Source organism: Cotesia glomerata, linkage group LG2 (genome assembly GCF_020080835.1).
Source record: "Cotesia glomerata isolate CgM1 linkage group LG2, MPM_Cglom_v2.3, whole genome shotgun sequence".
Classification (NCBI taxonomy): domain Eukaryota; kingdom Metazoa; phylum Arthropoda; class Insecta; order Hymenoptera; family Braconidae; genus Cotesia; species Cotesia glomerata.
The window spans coordinates 23,939,368-23,957,844 of NC_058159.1; the positions used below are offsets into that span (position 1 = coordinate 23,939,368).

At 27.2% G+C, this 18,477-nt stretch overlaps 2 protein-coding genes across 5 annotated transcripts; one reads left to right on the forward strand and one right to left on the reverse strand.

Annotated features, from left to right (window-relative positions):
• Positions 1 to 3,865: 3,865 nt before the first annotated feature.
• LOC123259263 (glutamate receptor 1-like) lies at positions 3,866 to 13,566 on the reverse strand. 3 transcript variants are annotated; one of them, XM_044719607.1, is made up of 9 exons: positions 13,351 to 13,566; positions 10,281 to 10,390; positions 8,989 to 9,488; positions 7,494 to 7,814; positions 7,010 to 7,172; positions 6,696 to 6,904; positions 5,033 to 5,122; positions 4,588 to 4,748; positions 3,866 to 4,498 (listed from the first exon to the last, which is right to left on the reverse strand). In XM_044719607.1, exons 3-9 carry the CDS (start codon positions 9,457 to 9,459, stop codon positions 4,135 to 4,137), a joined length of 1,779 nt encoding a protein of 592 aa, XP_044575542.1. In that variant the 5' UTR covers positions 9,460 to 9,488; positions 10,281 to 10,390; positions 13,351 to 13,566; the 3' UTR covers positions 3,866 to 4,134. The 3 variants fall into 3 exon arrangements, with proteins under 3 accessions (XP_044575542.1, XP_044575543.1, XP_044575541.1); XM_044719608.1 differs by having other exon boundaries at positions 10,281 to 10,404; XM_044719606.1 differs by lacking the exon at positions 13,351 to 13,566 and having other exon boundaries at positions 10,281 to 11,457.
• Positions 13,567 to 14,298: 732 nt separating this feature from the next.
• Positions 14,299 to 18,251, forward strand: LOC123258722 (sequestosome-1). 2 transcript variants are annotated; one of them, XM_044718907.1, is made up of 3 exons: positions 14,299 to 14,652; positions 15,298 to 16,388; positions 17,855 to 17,906. In XM_044718907.1, the coding sequence occupies exons 1-2, from the start codon at positions 14,478 to 14,480 to the stop codon at positions 16,374 to 16,376; spliced, it is 1,254 nt and encodes a 417-aa protein (XP_044574842.1). In that variant the 5' UTR covers positions 14,299 to 14,477; the 3' UTR covers positions 16,377 to 16,388; positions 17,855 to 17,906. The 2 variants fall into 2 exon arrangements, with proteins under 2 accessions (XP_044574842.1, XP_044574841.1); XM_044718906.1 differs by having other exon boundaries at positions 14,311 to 14,652; positions 15,298 to 16,355; positions 17,890 to 18,251.
• The last annotated feature ends 226 nt before the right edge of the window (positions 18,252 to 18,477 follow it).

Here is an 18,477-nt window from a genome sequence, read left to right on the forward strand (position 1 = left end):
CGACAATCGTATCATTGGAATTAATGATTAGTATAAATGGTATCCTAATAAAAAAATTAACTTAATTTAACAGCAAAATTTTTGAAAAATCAGTTAAAGAATTTTATTTGTTTGATTCAAGATGATCAAGAATTTTTCTTTTAAATTAAGTTAATTTTTCATCATTGTAATTGCGTTAAAAAATTTCCAATTAATTTTTTGCTGACTATCAATTATTAATTGGATATAAATTAATGAAAGAAGAAATATCTCCAATTATAATTTGAAAATTGCTTCTGCACTAAAATTTGTAACCAATAAAATTCTTACGTATTTGAAACTGTAATGTTTACAATTTCGCATTCGATGTGCTGCGTTATTGCGTGAAACGGTAAATAGTTTGTTTTATTTTTTTCTTGTATATGTTTTTATCTAAAAAACTTCCTACGCACCAAAGAAATATGTTAAATTTCTAGAATAAACGGTTCAACTAGTTTTTTTTAAAAATGTAGATAAAATAGTCTTTATTTTATTTCAATTAAGTGTAACACACAGAAGAAGTGTAACACAGAATTTATGTATAAAAAAAATTTGATTATCTATTTTTCAAAAATAAAAAAAAATTAAACCAAAAACGGTAAAATTTAAAAATAAAAATTGGCAACTCTGGAATTTTATTAAGCGATAAATTTATTACAAGTATATTTATATTGAGAAGTAGACGAGTGGGAAGTTAAGAATAAGTTTTATATTAACTTGTTTAGACGGTGTTCAAACGGCACACCCCCAAGGCCGTTTACTCTTGTAAAAGAGTTGCAGCTTTAAAACCTCAGTATGTTAATATATACAAACATTCTCGGGATCAAAACGTTACCATTTATGGCGGTGCGTTGATTAGCTATGTAACGTTATTACACACGATCTATTGTGCGGTTGCATGTAAATTCATTGAGCGCCTCAATAAATTGTTGAGTTTTCCACTGGTGTCTTCACAAACTGTAGGTGCTATGCACGGTATTGAGTAAAACTTTGACTGTAACCCACGTTTCGGGTTTTTTCCTTTTAAATTTTTATTTTATTTTATTTTATTCTTCAGGGATAGGATGAAGGATGATACGCATCAGAATTTCGGCGCTAAAGGGTTCACTGACCATGAGATTTGCTATTATTGTGGTACTCAATCTAGCGAGTCGGGTGAATTATACTCGAGTGTAAGTGGATATAGATATAGTAATAATAAATGTGTATACATATATTTATTGGTAGGCAGTTTTGGTCGTAGGCTTGAAAGGAAGCATGCGAGTAGAATTTTTAATAAGTCTGTGCAGGGTTTTAAGCTTGATGGGGACGTTTCCGTTGCATGGATGTGTTATGGCAAAAAACGGAAGCGGAACGCGTGCTTAACCATATCCGGGATCATGAACAATCTGTACCTTTTATTGTTACCTTATACACTTATCTTACAATTAGTCTCGTAATTTACTTTCCAGACAATAATACACTGGTCACTAGTTTTTTAAATTTTTAAATTCAACTCTCTGACATTTATGATTTATAATTTTTTTAATATTTTCCTACTCAATAGTCCTTGCAAAAAAAATTATTTTATTTTACGACCCGCATACATACATCACTTTGAATTAATATAAAGTATTTTAAAATATGTTTAACCCTTGATCGGTATTTGAAGCGCATATGAGATTTTTATGTTAATAACTTTTGGATCACTCGTTTTATAGCTCTGTGCCTATCGTTAAATCTTTAACCAAAGGGTCTTTGTCCCTGAATTACGTTAAATTAATTCAGTGCGTAAACCAGCGGCGGCGAAAGTTATTTATGTGCTTAGAAGATCCAGCTGCTCGTATTGGGTGAGTTAGTATTTTCAGATGCTTGTATATTTTAATTATCAGTCACTTTTGGTTTTATTATGATTCTATTGAAGCCTTTATTCTTTCTCTAAAAATATTCAAGTACATAAGTTTGAAAAATAAGTAAAAGTATTTTAAATTTTATAAAATTAATTTATCGTTTAATTAATTCAGAGAACAGGGTTACAAACCGTGAAAACAACGACTATCGGAAAATTTTCAAAGGATTTTATGCAATCAGGAAGTCTCGGAAATTTTATAAAATCTGAGATTTTTAATATGATAAAATTTTATTTTGACACCTTAAAATTTATTATGAATATTAAGATCTAATTTATTTTAATTATTACACATGATAAATATTTTTAATTTGAAATTTAAAGACAAATAATCAAATTTTTAATTTTTGGAGACAAAGAAGAATAAAAATTTTTTTCTCTAAAAAAAAGTAGAATTTTTTAATCCCAAATTAATAATAATTCTAAAATTTCAGAAAATTTTAACGTTAAATTTACAGTTGTTACAGCCGTGATTATACAGTAATAAAATTTTTAATATTTTAACGATAGAAGCCAGTAACATACCTGCCGATTTTTCCAATTTAAAATATCGATAAATAATTTTAATGACTATCACCCAACAAATTATGTAACAATTATTTTGCAGTAAATATTATTAAAATGAATATTGTTTACAATATCTCCGTAATATAAATCCTCTTTTGAGATTGTAACTTTCAAATTTATGTGGCAAATATTACTGTTTACGATCAGAATAATTGTCTTGCGGCACTAAAAGTATCCCTACCACTGTTCATTATCATTATTTTATTCTTTATGATTTATTATTTATCTCTGACACGTTGAAATTCCTCAACGAAAAACGACTGGAATGAATGATTTGTTACGTTTATTAAGAAGTTTATAGTATAACATATCTTTGCCCAGGTTAAAATCATCATAAGTCTCTGTTACTTTTACAAGCACGAATACTACTACTATTACTATTGATAGAATGATTATCTAGCTAGGATTACAATTACGCCGACTGATGTCAATAATTATTCAAATTTTGATGGTTGCTTCTAGGCAGTAAGTAATAGTTATAATTTTATAATCAACAATTGTCAATCATTTTAGTTAATGTTTCAATTATTATTTTTTCAAACCATCTATTAACTACTCAATATTTCCGATTACAATATAATTATATTGTAATCATTGTTATTGTAATTATTGATTATAATCATTGTTATTAAATTTTCAATTTATTATACTGAAATTAAAACTTTTATTTTTTATTACAGACCTCATATAGTGCCTATTTTCTCTGACATTTAGCTGAAAATGTATAATGAATATTTAAAAATATATTAACTATAATAACTTTATTATGGATTGAAGAATTTAACATTGAATTTACAACAAAAAAAGGGAATTGCTTAAAAATTTTTTCACACTTTATCTTGTATTTTTATTCATATTGAAAAAAAGAAATAAATTAATTTTTTTCTCTTTAGAAAAATTCTTGAACGAAGAAAATTATTTTGAAGAGTTTGACCATCTTGGGAAAAGCAGAAAAGTTCTTGAGCTTAAGAAATTGTTCTTTTAATTCAAGTAAATTTTACTTCATTTAAAAATTTTATATAATATAATTATTTAGATTTTCTTTTTTCAATGTTTAATTTATGTTTAGTTCAATGATTAATTTTTCTGTGCAATTCATACTTGGTTACTGAGTATAAAAAAAACTATCAAGAATTAAACACTTTCGTAATTAAAAAAATTTTTACATTGATTATAAATTTAACTTTAAAATATATTTCATCATGATGAGAAAACCGGCAATTACTGTTCTAACATTTTATACAGATAACATAATGTATAATAAAAAATGACTTTCATTTAAAACACTATTACTTTTAATGTATTGAAATAATATACAATAAATACATTAGATTATTTATTTTTTCATATATTTTATCAAAAATAACCATCAAAGTTTCATTTTTGTGTGAAATCAATTTCATATATATTTTTTTATTCTTCATAATTTTATCACTTTGTCAGTCATAAATTGAACATTTGCATAGAACATTGAGGCTGCTACTTCCGACCTACGACCTACACTCGAGTAAGAATTTTCTCTTAATGTTATTTAAAATAACAATAATAACTCGGTTTATTTTTTCTAATTATTATACGTTTTCTTCTTTTCCATATAACAACAACACATTTTATTATAAAATGTAATTATAATATTTACACATCGTAGTTTATATAATTGTTTACGGATAATAATTTTTTAGAGGAAATAAAAATTTGTCATTATCATTATTGACCTTAGTAGCACCATTGATAAAATTGTTATGTCCTTTTACCTTGAAAGAGAAAGAATGTTGAAAGTGTTGAACATTAATCGGCGTTACACTACCAGATCGCGTTGTCGCCGTGTAACGAGCGTAAAAAAAAATAACTTTTTCAATAACAAGTAAAATGATTGCAAAAGTTATTCCACCTGTAAAAACAACAAGTATAGGCGCAACACCTCGTATCGTTACTGCGTTATACGTGTTAATTTTAGTCTCCTTCTTGTTGAAATGTTTCTGAATGAATTTGTTCAGTATTCCTCTATCTCGGAATTTATGAATCCTAAAACGATAATTATTTTGTCATTAAATATAATGCATTTATAAATGAACATATATTTCATTTTAAGTATTAGTATAAATATAGTTAACTGATGATTAAGTATTCCGGTGTAAGGACTTTTATGAGGTAGTACCATGGCAAGACTATCATATCTTCCTGTTTCAATGTACGTTATATCACATGGAAAAGTATTATTCATTGACATTCTCATAGCATCGCTTGCATAGAATGCTGCCTTTTCTATACATACCTATGTTATAAATAAATATCATTAAAAGCAGTTTTTATAAATAAATTTACGGGAAAAAGACGTTTTAAAAAAGTAATAACAATTATTAATAAAAAAAAACATTTTTTTTTAAAGTTAATATTTCTTCATTACTAAAAAAATAATAAATAACTTTAATTTTTATAAAATTACTCCAATAATAACTTTATAAATATTTTCTTCTTTCAAAAAAAATTATTTGTTCATTTTTATAACTTAAAATTTTTTTCAAACTAACAATCAATAATATAAAAGAAAAATGAAACCTGATAGAATCCTTCATAAACCGATGGTGGTAACAGTGGCTCAGCTTTCATTAATTTTTTCAATTCCACCCATATCGGATCTTTTGAATACTAAATTAAAAATAGAAAAAAAAAACATAAATCTATATATTTAAGAGAATAAGGAAAAATTTGTCTCCAGCGCGTTTATATGATCAAATAAGTTTTTAAATTAAATTTAATATCATTGGAAAGGTCTTGACCTGAATTTATACTTTTTCAATGTTTCATATGATTTTCAGCAATAGCTAATTTATTATGATAGGTTTTCGAAGTAGTTTTGAATAGATCCAAATTTCGCGATAAACGTCATTTGTTTATTTATTTATTTTGTTTTGTGCATGTGAATGTGATTATATGCCAAAAATTAATTTATACACTGAAAAAAAAAAAATTAACTTGAATCAAGAGAATAATTCTTGAATCAAGAAAATAATTTTGTAATAGAGTTTCATTGTCTTGAATCAAGGCGAAAAATCCTTGAATTAAATAAAATTTACTTAAATCAGTACTTGTCTCGGATAGCTTAACTGGTAGAGCCCTTGGCGCGTAACCGAGAGATCTGGGTTCGATTCCCAGTCTGGGCTGTCTGATTATTTTTTCAATTACGGAAAAAAAAAAAAAAAAAAATTCCCACTGAGTAGGTCCCCCCTTTTCCCCTATCCGTTCTTTCCCAACTCCCTTAAAATTTGCTTTAATATGGCTCTTTACCGTAAGATGGACGGTGGCGTTGTTTGCTCGGTGGGTCTTACATACGTGACTGAATAAAGTAGTCAGTACTTGTCTCGGATAGCTTAACTGGTAGAGCCCTTGGCGCGTAACAGAGAGATCTGGGTTCGATTCCCAGTCTGGGCTGTCTGATTATTTTTTCAATTACGGAAAAAAAAAAAATTCCCACTGAGTAGGTCCCCCCTTTCCCCTATCCGTTCTTTCCCAACTCCCTTAAAAATTTGCTTTAATACTTAAATCTAGAAAAATTTTTTAAAGAATTATTCTACTCGAATCAAGAATTTTTTTCAATGCTAAAATATATCTATATATTTTAGGTATATAGGTATACTGACAGTAATAATTATATCTTGGATAGAATTTTATCCCGGATTGAAAAACTGGCAATAAAAAAATTTTCGTAACGGGTATATTTTTATTGTAAATTGGTTTTTATATTTTTTCAGCGATAGTCATTAAAAATTTAAATAATTGAGAGAGTAAGGAAAATTTTGTGACAAGCACATTATTATTTTAAAAGGAATTTTCATAGTTAAATTGGGTATCATTAAAAAGATCTTGACAAAAATTAGAAGCTTTTCACGGTTTTATATATTTTTCAGCGATAGTCAATTATTGATAAGTTTTTGAAGGAGTTTTAAATAGTATGCTGATTCTATAAATTTGTTCCGTCACATTTGTCCATTAAATTATTTATAATTGATCCTGTCATAGCACAATTATTTTTAAAATTTATTTAAAAAGTACCCAAACTATGTATAGTGTGATTAGAATTATAAAAAAATCATTAAGCCAAAGTTTTCTTGTTCATAATTTGTAAATCTCGATAGTCGCACAGTGACTGCAAGTTGTTAATAATTATTAATTGATGAAATAATAGCTAAAATGTGAATGAATAATTATATTTTTAACTTACAGTAATTAAATCGTAATCAGCGCTATCTTTGAGAACAAGAAACTTATAAGTTCCGTCCTCTACAAATTCGTCCAAAGAAGAAAATGGCAGTTTATCTTGAGACACCGCTAAAAAGCTTATAAGTGCGGCTGAATATGCAGCTGATAGTATAAACGCTGATACAAGCATCGCAAAATAAACTATCCTCAGCGATGTTCTCGCCGGAAATTCTGTAAATACAATCGAATAATTCAGACATATAATAAACAGTCAACATGATAAAAAAATATTTGTGACTGTAATCTTCAATCTATAAAGATATTTTTTATTTTTACCAGACAATCCTTGTTGACAAAAGATACCCCAAACATTGAGATAATTCTCGGCAATGATATGAGAAATCATTTTTTTACTTTGATGTATTTTGATCAACGTTATTAGAGCGGGAATCAGGACAATCATCGAAATCATTATCATCCAAATATCACTGCTAAATGCCTTGAAAGTATTTAAATTAGATAAAAGGCAAGCTAATGCAGACATGATTGATATATTAAAATAAAAATAATAATAATTATACGGCATGAGGCATACTCCAATGATGGACAATTAAAACGCATCAAAAAACAAATTAGATGACTGTCGATAACGACTTATTTTAAAAGAGACCACTCGAGAAAGAAAAAACTCTATTATGAAAGATCATGATTAAAAATATCATGAGAACATCCTCTCATTGGTAGAGTAGAGACCTTCTAATGTAAGGACCCCACTTAATTTAGAATAAATTAATATGGTAATAATAATAAAAATATAAACCTCAAAATAAGCAGACCACTGTAATGTGCTATTTGGTTCTCTGAAGTATAAACGACAGGGTGATAAAATCAATGGTAATGTAAAGTCTAATATTTCACGTCTTTCAACTGTCATTGTTACTTCACCAACACCCATATCAACATCACGACGCCAAACACTTCCCACCATACCTGTCCATGTTTTTTCGTCTTTATTATAGATCCCAAAAATACTTTCACTCTTCATCAGCGGCGTGATGTTTAATGTCTTTGTTAATTCGCTAAGTATATCACCCATGAATGCACCCATTTTTCCATTTTTGTACTTGAAAAATACTGAATTCTGAAAAATAATATTAATTATTAATGTGACATTTTTTTAATTAATATTTTAAAAGCTATATATATCTAAAAAATTTTTTTATAAATCGCTCAGGATCCTTGCAAATTTTCAAATTTATAAAATATTGAATTAAAAAAAATTTTTTTTATTGTAATATTATTAATGCTAAAAATTACATATATTCTTTCACTTTCAAGTTGATACTGTGATTCTTAAAAATTGTCTAAGATTTTTTTTAATTTACAGGTTTTTTTGATTTAAGAAAAAATTGGAAGGTCACAATTCAAATTGTATCTAATTATTGATTTAAAAAAAAAAACAATGAAGTAAATTGATTTATTATTCGATGTTAGAAATATATTTGCTAATTACAATGTAATAGTTGAATTTCTGACTTTTATTTGTGTTTCGTACTTTATTTTTTTTCTTTAATATATAAATTTTAGGAAAAAAAAATAAAAAGTTCGTTCATATTCATATTCAGAAGTATGGCTAAAAAATTATTTTAAGTAAACTGCTTTAAAAATTTTAAAAATGCTGAGCAACTTTTGAAGAATCAAAATATCGACTTGAAATTTTTCAGAGTGCATAATTTTAAACCTTGAATATGACGAAAAAAAATTAAAAAACAAAAAAATCCAATTTTTAAATGATTTTGAAAATTTTTTAGAATCTTGAGCAACCTTGAAGAAAAATGTTTTTTATCATATCTGCACAGAAAGTAAACTTTCTGCTCTGTTTTGCGAAAAGAAAGTACGACTTTTACCTTACGGAATAACATTATACAAAGAAATGAACAGTTTGACATTTGCACTAACTTTCCCACAAAAATATATTTTATATAAGAGCACAAAGTTTAAATTTTTGGTTACAAATATGATGCAAAATAGTATACGCGCCAGCGAAAAAAGTAGGATCTCCTTATCCGCGTGTTTATTACCCTCGCCTTCAGCTCGGGAGACAATTTTACACGCGGGTTGGAATGTTCTACTTTCCTCCCTCGGTGCGTAATATACTATTGAGCTGATGTTCGCAGAGGGCTGTTAAAACACGATAAACTATATAGCATATTTTCATAGAAGACTTGAAAAATAAAAATAGTCTTTTTTGCGCCACCTTATTATTTATTATAAAATTTATTTAGACAAAGAAATTTAATAATTGATATAATTACCGTAACATATGCGATTCGAAGAGGCGCATTAACAGCACTACGGACCGCAAACAGCGAATTTTTATCGACGCCCTGTACTCCTGTTTCATATGACCAATTACCAAAGTAACCTTTTCGAAAAATTTTTCCGTCAATCGACCACCATTCGTGAAGATAATTTGGATTGCAACAACACCACACGATCATCTCTGTTCGGAAGCTCAATGATAGTTCATTGACGCTCGTGTTGAGACAATAATCACACATTGAATTATTTTTCGATGACCCGGTAAATATAATCAGCCAGACTGGATAATTCATATCTATTGTTTTTGATAGTGTTTCGAGTACTATTAAATCTCGTTCTTCATTGATGACAAATACTAACAGCGGACGTGTTATTTTTGATTCATAATATTCAATCTCGGTTGTTAATTCATTGTAGTCTATTACTGTTGACAGTATCCCGTTGTTTGATATGTTTTTTATCATATTACCGACGAATGTGGACAATTCATCTGCTGTTTATTTTATTGATTCAATTAATAATTAATGAAACTAACAGATAATAAATTTTTTATAATCAATCTTAGGATTTATAAAATTAATTAATTGACATTTTTTAATCAATTAAAAGTTGACAAAACTTTTTTTTTTTATTTTTTATTTAAAATAATTTTTAATATTTAAATAAAGATCAATTTAATAAATTTAAGTTTTAAAAAAATTAATACAAAAATTGAGTATGTTTAATTTTTTAAATGACTAAATTTTTTGTGTCAATTTACTCCATTTAAAAGGAAAGAAAATTTTGTTTTTCTTTCAATTATTATTAAATTGAAATTTTTACTATAATTTTCTTTGATTTATTTTACAACAAATAATATTAATTGATCAAAAGTTAACATAAAAATAAACCAAATAATCTTTTCAAAAACCCGATCCGATAAATATTTTTTACCCAACAAAATCTTAACTACTAAATCTCTATTTACGAGACAATAAATTCTTTAACAGTCGTTAAAAATTTCCTACCAATTTCAATGAAAAAAGAAAAAAAATCCAAAATCGCTATTTTATGACCCATAAACCGATAAAAATTTTTATCTCTAATTAACGTTATTTTTTCCATAGAATATAACATCAAATAAAATTTGATATCCCAATTACATTTAAAAATCCGTCGAACTATCTTTGCTTATAATAATCATTAATAACCGACTCAAATCATTATAAATTAATTATAAATATTAACAAATCTAAGCGCAATCTTCTAAGCTACAATTATTTAAATATTAAAAAACAATACTTACATAAATAATTTTTCGATGACGTAAACAAAATACCGGATGTTCGATACTCGTTATTAAGGCTTAATACAAGTGGTCGGTAATCCAGCGAGCAGGATTGCGATTGTGATGAGCTTGACAAAATTACCTTCATAATTACGACAATAATTATTTCCCGGTACTCCGGGCATAAAAAAATCATCATTTAGCCGTTCGAGCCGTAGTAATATTAAAAATGAACTTTTTTTTTTTTTTTAATTTAGTATACTGATATCCCGTATAAAATAATGAATAATAAAAATCGAAGCTTTTATCCAGGACGAAACTTTATCTAAGATAAATTTATATTCACACCTCGTTACATAGTTCGCGCATGTTTTAACGGTTTGCATGCTTCTATTGCATTTATTGCGATAAATTAATAATGAGGTTGACAAGCGATGGTTGCCGATAAAAACATTCTCTAGGTCAAATATTTTACAAAGTAAAATAAAAGCCTTACACGCTATTATTGAAGATAAATCAATTACATGTGTATTACTGTTTATCTGGTAAATAAAAATAAAAATTTGCGTTAGCACAAAATGACGTGAGACATTTCTCAACACATCGATAATTCATAAATAAAATAGAAAGACATAAAGTCTATCGTTAATTTATAAACATCCTGTCAGCCCTGTTTCCATCGTTAACGTTAACGCCTAATGCAGTAACGCTCCAATTATCTCACAGATAATATAATAATAATAATGATAGAATATAGCACTTGAAACATAACAAGATTTTCTTAATATTATTTAGCTTCCCACCGGCAATAATTGTTTGCCGTTTTGACTTATAATTATTTCAGTCTCACCATTTTAAATTATTATTTTCTTTTTATTATTCTTTGACTTTTATTCACATTGTTATCTCGTTAGTAATTAGTTTTTTAACAGTAAATAGTGAACAGTAAAATGTAAATAAATATTTACGCTCGTACGTTAGCCTTAATTATTACGTGAATTCTGTTTAATCTTATGAATAAAAATATTAGTCGGATTATCTAATAAATAAAAGTCTAATGTTTATTGATACAATAGAAGTAATACGTGTTATATAAAAATTTTCATCCTTAAACCTTTTCCGCATACTTCTTATACAATTGACACAATTTTTTTTTATTTTTTTTATGAATAAATTTGGGCATTAGTCTACTTGAGATTTTTATTTTTAATTAAAGTTTTGTTTTGGGAAATTACACTAATAGCAGGATTTATTTGTATTAAAAAATATTTGTTAATAGTTAACAAATCATTTATTAGAAACCACTTTTTAGTATTAAACAAATATTTTTTAGTATTTAAAATGATTTGTTTGTATTTAATAAATCTGATATTCATTTATTAAATATTAATCAATATTTTTAACTATAAACAAATCCTTTTATCAGAGTAAAAGCTCAGGAAAAAATTTTTTAATGTGCACAAAGTGTGCAGAATCCCTAATTTTTCAAATTGATACATTGAATTAAAGTTATAGCTAAGTAATAAGAGATACAACAGAATTGATAAGGATCACAATTCTAAAAAATTGAATTTTCTATAAAAAAACATCTCGTACAATTTTTTTCTATCTTCAATATTTTACTCTAAATTTTGACTGGAAACTTTATGACAGTTCAATAGAGGCTTTTAAAATTATTATTGGCTAGTGCTGCCATATCACCTGAAGGTAACCTAGTAACACACAAAATTATCTATTACATACGTATATTTATTATTATAATTAAAAATTAAAGTTTGATTGAAACAAAAAATATTTTTATATATATTTTATCACATAAATGTTGTATAATAATACTTGAATAAAATATTGTTACTGCAATTATTTACAAAAAAAAAATTTACTGTACACTGAGAAAAAAAAATACTTTTATTAAAAAAATTTTCTTGATACAAGAACTCATGTTTTCGAAAATTTTCAAGAATATATATTTTTAGCTCAAGAATTTATTAAATTGATTGAAATAATTTTTACTTAATTTAAATAAAGCTATTCTCTTGTTTATCTATTATCCAAAGATAAATATTGATGCTCTTCTCTTCAGAAATTAATAATTAATAATAATAGAATATTTGATCGTCATCGAATTTCTTGAACCAAAAAATTATTAATTGAGTAAAAGTATTTTTTTTTCTCAGTGTGTATTAAAAGCAACCACAGAAAAAAATCGTTGAACAATTTCATTTTTGAATGAAATTTTTAACAAAATAATTAAAAATTTAAAAATATTTTTAACACCATAGGTGAATTGAATTATAATGCGTATAATGCGTATAAATTATATTTTTAAAATTATTAAAATGAAAACAAGACAACCAATTCATGTTAAATATAAAATATAAATATTATACTTGAAATATAAGAATACGTTTTATATAATTTAATTATCATCAAACTACTTGCATAAATTTTAGCCTTGCTTGTTTTTGTAACTCTAAAATTAACATTCTCTTAACAATAACAATGGCTTTTAAATGTCAATACGATAACTTAAAAAAAAAAAAATGAAACCCATGTTCGGCGATGCGGGTACGTATGTTGATACATTACTCATACCCTGACGATAGAGTTTATCAATAAACGCATCGTCATTGTTGAGAATAATCGAGAAAATTCAGCAAGTTTCTCGAGACTTTCTATTTCATCCGCCTGACATAACGTCTTAAACACCCAATTTTTTTAATAAATATTTATTTACAATTTATTGCACTCTGATAATTAACTCTACTAAGTGATTGCAATCATCTATTTTTTCTTAATTACAAGCTCTAATGTTCGAAGCATCTTAACGGAAAATTAAATACTTTTATTTACGTTTATAGAAAAAATAAATTAAATTATAAATAAAATTAAATTCTATGATGCAATGTTAGTTAATAGACATAATAACGAGCGTACTCTCTAGAACCAACTCGAGCATGTCAACTACTTTTTCTCTATTTGTATCGCTCATAATCATCAACTCTCATGTTGGTCATGATTCACCAAGATCGGCGTAATAATAAAAAAAAAAAAAAAACAACAAAGTAACTGTAGAACATCAGCGTACATTTAATTGGCTGATCGTGACATCACACTGTGAAAGTCGTGGACGATTGGTAGTGGTACACGTGATAAATCCTTCAAATTCAGCGTTTCATTCAAACATGGCGGTCATTTTCCTCAAACATCTCAATATTTCATCATCTTTTTCAATCCAATTTTTTTTTTCCTAAAAAATATCATTCAATAATTAAAAATTCACAAATTTAACAAATTTTAAGCATTAGATAATTTTTACATATTAAATGTATACTATTAAATTAAATTATTTAAACAAAAAACACTGCAGGTTTTTTTGACATTAAAGTTACCAGTCACTTCACAATTTTTTAATTTTATTTAACAAAAAAATTTGTTCCAAAGAATTATTTTTAAAAAATTGCATTTTTAATTTTTTTAAATTTCTACATGTCAATTTTTTTTGCCATAATTTATTTGTTATAAAATTTTTTAAATTATTAAATATATGCTTAATTTTCATGTTTTTTTTTTTTTCATTTTTTTAGGAGCATTTTTTATTTTTTTTTAAATATTTACTTTGTTTATGTTAAATGTAATTAAATAAAAAAATTTTTCAGAGTTAGTTATTATTAAAATAATAATTTTTTAACAATTACAACTGGATTTAATATAATTAATAATTAAAAATGTGATGTAAATAGAAATCAATTGAATTTCTATGCGCATAGTCTTCACAGCCAAAAAGATGGCGCTTTATCTTGAACAAAAAATTAACATATTAAATTAAGCAAACTCCTTTAATGACTAATAAATTTCTCCGAGAAATGATTTCATTAACACGTTATCAATACGTAAACTGTGAATTGTGAACTGTCATTTACGATCACGACTGCACTGAAGATAATTAAATAACCGGTCTCAAATGTTTACAAAGATGGCGCCGTTCATAAATACACAAGTCAGCGTTAAATATTGTTGTTATTCTGCCCCTTCTCTATCGATCTTAGTCTGTGTATAAAAACAGCTGATGCCTATTCACGGCTATCAGTTCACAGTTAACTATTTAGACGTCCATTACTCTACTACGTAATTGTTATTCAACACTCACCTATTTACTAACGTTGCGATAAATCAGCAATTGATTTTGACATTTTGAAAGATTGCATCAAAATAATGGCAACTGTCAGCTTCAAAGTTTATCTGCATCATGAAGCAGATGCTTCATATCAAGAAATACGGCGCTTTGGTATTGATTCTGACGTAGTGACAAATTACGTTTATTTGCGTGAAAAATTACAAAATATATTTCCCAACATTCGTGGTAAACGTTTCGAGATATTCTGGAAAGGTAATTACACTTATTCTATTTTAAACTATGATTTTTTTTTTATAATACTTGTATTAGCTGACACCTAATTATTTTTAGAACTTCATTAGTAAATTTTTTTTTAATTGTTATGAATAAATTTTTTTTAACTTTTTTCTTAATAGTAATTTTTTTAAAAAACCAAAAATTGAACAAGTGTCTGCTGATATTCCAGTGTCATTTTTTAAATATATTTATTATAACAGTGAAGATAATTTTTTTTTTATGAATCATACTTAAGTTAACAATCATGAGTTTTAATTATAAAAAAAAATAAAAAAAGAAGGTTTAACATATACACAAAAAGAAAAAATTTTTTTTTCATATTATTTAATGAAAATTAATTTAGTATATATTTAATAATTTAGAGAATTTTTCTAATAAATAAATTATTGCATAAAAATAATAAGAAAAGAAATTGACATTTAGAAAATTTAATAAATTAAATATCCAATTTTTCGGAACAAATGTTTTTGTTAAATAAAATTAAAAAATAGTCAAGTGACAGGTAACTTTAATATTATTATTTATGACAAAAAAAAAAAAAAAAAAAAAAAAAAAACAGTATGATTATCAGTATTATTTTTTCCGTATGATTATGAACATATGTTTTATATAACTTTCTAGATTCTGATGGTGATGACGTAGTGATATCAAGCGATGAAGAATTGCAGATTGCCTTGAACGAGACAGGTTTGGAATCAGTTCGTAAGCTCTACGTAAAATTGCGCTCCGACTATTCACCGGAGCCAGAATCCGAGTCATCGAGCATCCTGCATCCAGGAATATCCTGTGATGGATGTAACGGAGTAGTACGGGGCTACCGATTCAAGTGCGTCCAATGCCCGGACTACGATCTCTGTTCAAAGTGTCATGGCCATGGAATCCATTCCGATCACTGCATGCTGCGCATCGTCACTCCAGTTGACTGGAAGGCGCACCACGGAAGACGTTTGTCGCGTCACATGAATAAATTCGTTCGCAAGAACTTCATTCCGGTTGACGAGTGCGAAGAACCCGCAGGAATTTGTGGAAATACTGGCGATTCATCAAAGAAATGCCCGCGGTCTCAACGACGTCGTCATTGTCCGGTCTCGGATGCAGCATCTGCCGCGGCATCTGCTGCCGCCTCTGCAGCTGCTGCTGCTGCGGTCACTGATGCCGGTGGTTGGATTGATTCGCTCGCAGCTTATCTCAATGATTGGGCAAATATTCCCGCAGAATGTCCTATGAAGAAACCGGGCTTTGACAAACCTGCTGAAGCTCAAGAAGCTAAAGAGCAGCCTAAGGAGAAACAACAAGAGCAACAACAGCAATCTAAATCTCAGGATGCTAGAAAAGATCCACACATTGAGCTCTTTAAATTAGTGGGACAAAATTTGTCTCAATTTTTGGACCCGCTTGGAATTGACGTTAACTTTCAAATAAAAACTAACGACGCTCCTGCTTCTACTTCTGGAGCTACTAAAACCAACGAGCAGCCTCAAGCTGCTGGACCTTCTGCTAAGAATTCTGAGAAGTCTAAAACCTCGTCACCAACTCCAGCTACTCCTACTAATTCAGCAACTCCATCACGGCCTAAAACTCCTGAGCAAGTCAGTGCTGAAAAAAGCAGTGCCAGCAAAGGACCCTCGAGCTCATCTAGCGATAATGAAAATGATCTGGACTGGACTGTCATTAAAGAGGTACTTTATCATTATTACTAATACAACTGAATCGTTTATTTGAGAAACCCCATAAGTCAAAAATACTAAATTTTTCAGGAGAAGCAAAAAACATTTTTCTAGGTTAAGTTTGCATTAACATCATGAACAAATGAATAATAATAATAATGTTAGCATCCCTAAAAAAGATTCGAGCATAAAAAAATTTAATTGTTAATTACTACTATTAATAATAATGATTTAAAGTTGATTGACTTATGGGGTTTCTCACCAAAACGAACAAAATAGTACTAAAATCATTAATTTATCAATCTTTCTCCGTCAATCATTTATTATATTCATGAAATAAAGTATAAAATATGTATTGAAACGACAATTAACGAAAATAATAATAAATAATCATTTATTTTCAAATTCAAATTAGTGAGCTGAGAGTCAACAATAATACAAAATTTTAAATTATCACAACCAAACTTTATAAAACTAAAGTTGCGAAAATTATTGAAATCAAAGTATTTAACAGTAAATATAATGTATTTTTATTTGGTAATCATTAATTTCAGAATTTAACTCAGTGAAATCAGAGTCAACAATAAAACAACATATTTTTAATTTTAATCTATTACGCAAATATTGCAAAATTCATTAAAATTCAAGTATTTAAAAGTGAATTTAGTTTCTAATTATCTGATAATCAATTATTTTAAAATTAAAGTCAGTGAAATCACATCGAACAATAAAAAATTAATATTATTTAATTTTCTTAAACTAATATCGGAAAAGTTATTAAAATTGAAGTATTTTGTATTGAACTGAATTTTTTCTACTCAGAAAAAGTTTTTTTGGAAAAAAAAAAAAAAAAAAAGGAAACTTATTTTTGGAGTTTTGAGATTGAATGTTTATTTGAAAAACCCCATAAAACACTGACTTATGGGGTTTCTCAAATAAATGATTCAACTGATCATCTATATTATTAAGAGAATAAGAAAAATTTTTTGGCCAGTGTATTTATATGATAAAATGGGTTTTTATGGTTAAATTTGGTATCATTAGAAAGGTCTTGACCTGGAATTATGCCTCTTCATGGTTTCATGTCATTCTCACCAATAGTCAATTTAGGATGATAAGTATTCAGGCTGCATTCGAAAATGCTCTATCTCTAGATACATAATTAAGAAATGACCTTGTATCTTGTGAACTATTGACATTTTTAAAGATATAAACTCATCCCGATGTTACACTCATCAAGACCTTTCATTTGAGTACCTACATCAATATTTCATATATTTATATACATATTCATATATTATATGTATATGAAAAATATATCAAAATGCATGTGGGTACTCAAATGAAAGCTCTTAATAAGTGTAACATCGGGATGGGCTTATATCTTTAAAAACGTCAATAGTTAAAAAAGTACAGTGCAATTATCAAAAGTCATTATTTAATAAAGCAAAATTTTATTTATTTATAGTTCACAAGTCACGGAAGTCACATATTGACTGCAAGATTGCTAGTCATTAATTATAATTAATGTAAAATAATTTTTCAGGTCACTCCAGAGCCAAAAGAAAAATCAGCACCGTCAGCTCCCCAAGAGTCTTCACTGTCATCTTCAAAGTCTATTTATCCAGAGCTACCGAAGGCAAACCCTACTCCCGTTTTCTATCACTCTGATCCTAAAATTCAGAAAGCTGTTGAAGCAATGATCCAGATGGGATTTTCAAACGAGAGCGGATGGCTTACTAATCTTTTGGTTACTAAGGAGGGTGACATTGTCCGTGCTCTTGATGCTTTGCAACGCCGCTAATTATGTTTGTATTAGTGCCGCTGGTAAACACTTTATTGCATTCCTCTAATTATTCATTTATTTGTACGTGGTACTGCAATAAAACATGTAGTAAATGAAAAAAATTTGTAATTATTTCCTAATTTAAATATTTTTGACCCAGCTATTAATTTATTTGCATCATTTTTGATTTTATAAAAAAAAAGTTCCTTGTAAGGTAAAAGACCCAGTTATTGATATTGGCCTAGTTATTTGACACTTGCAATTTTACTCTAATTAAAAAAATAAAATGTTCTCAAATAAACAATTATCTTAAAATTTATAATTCAAAATTTAGATTTATTAATTTAT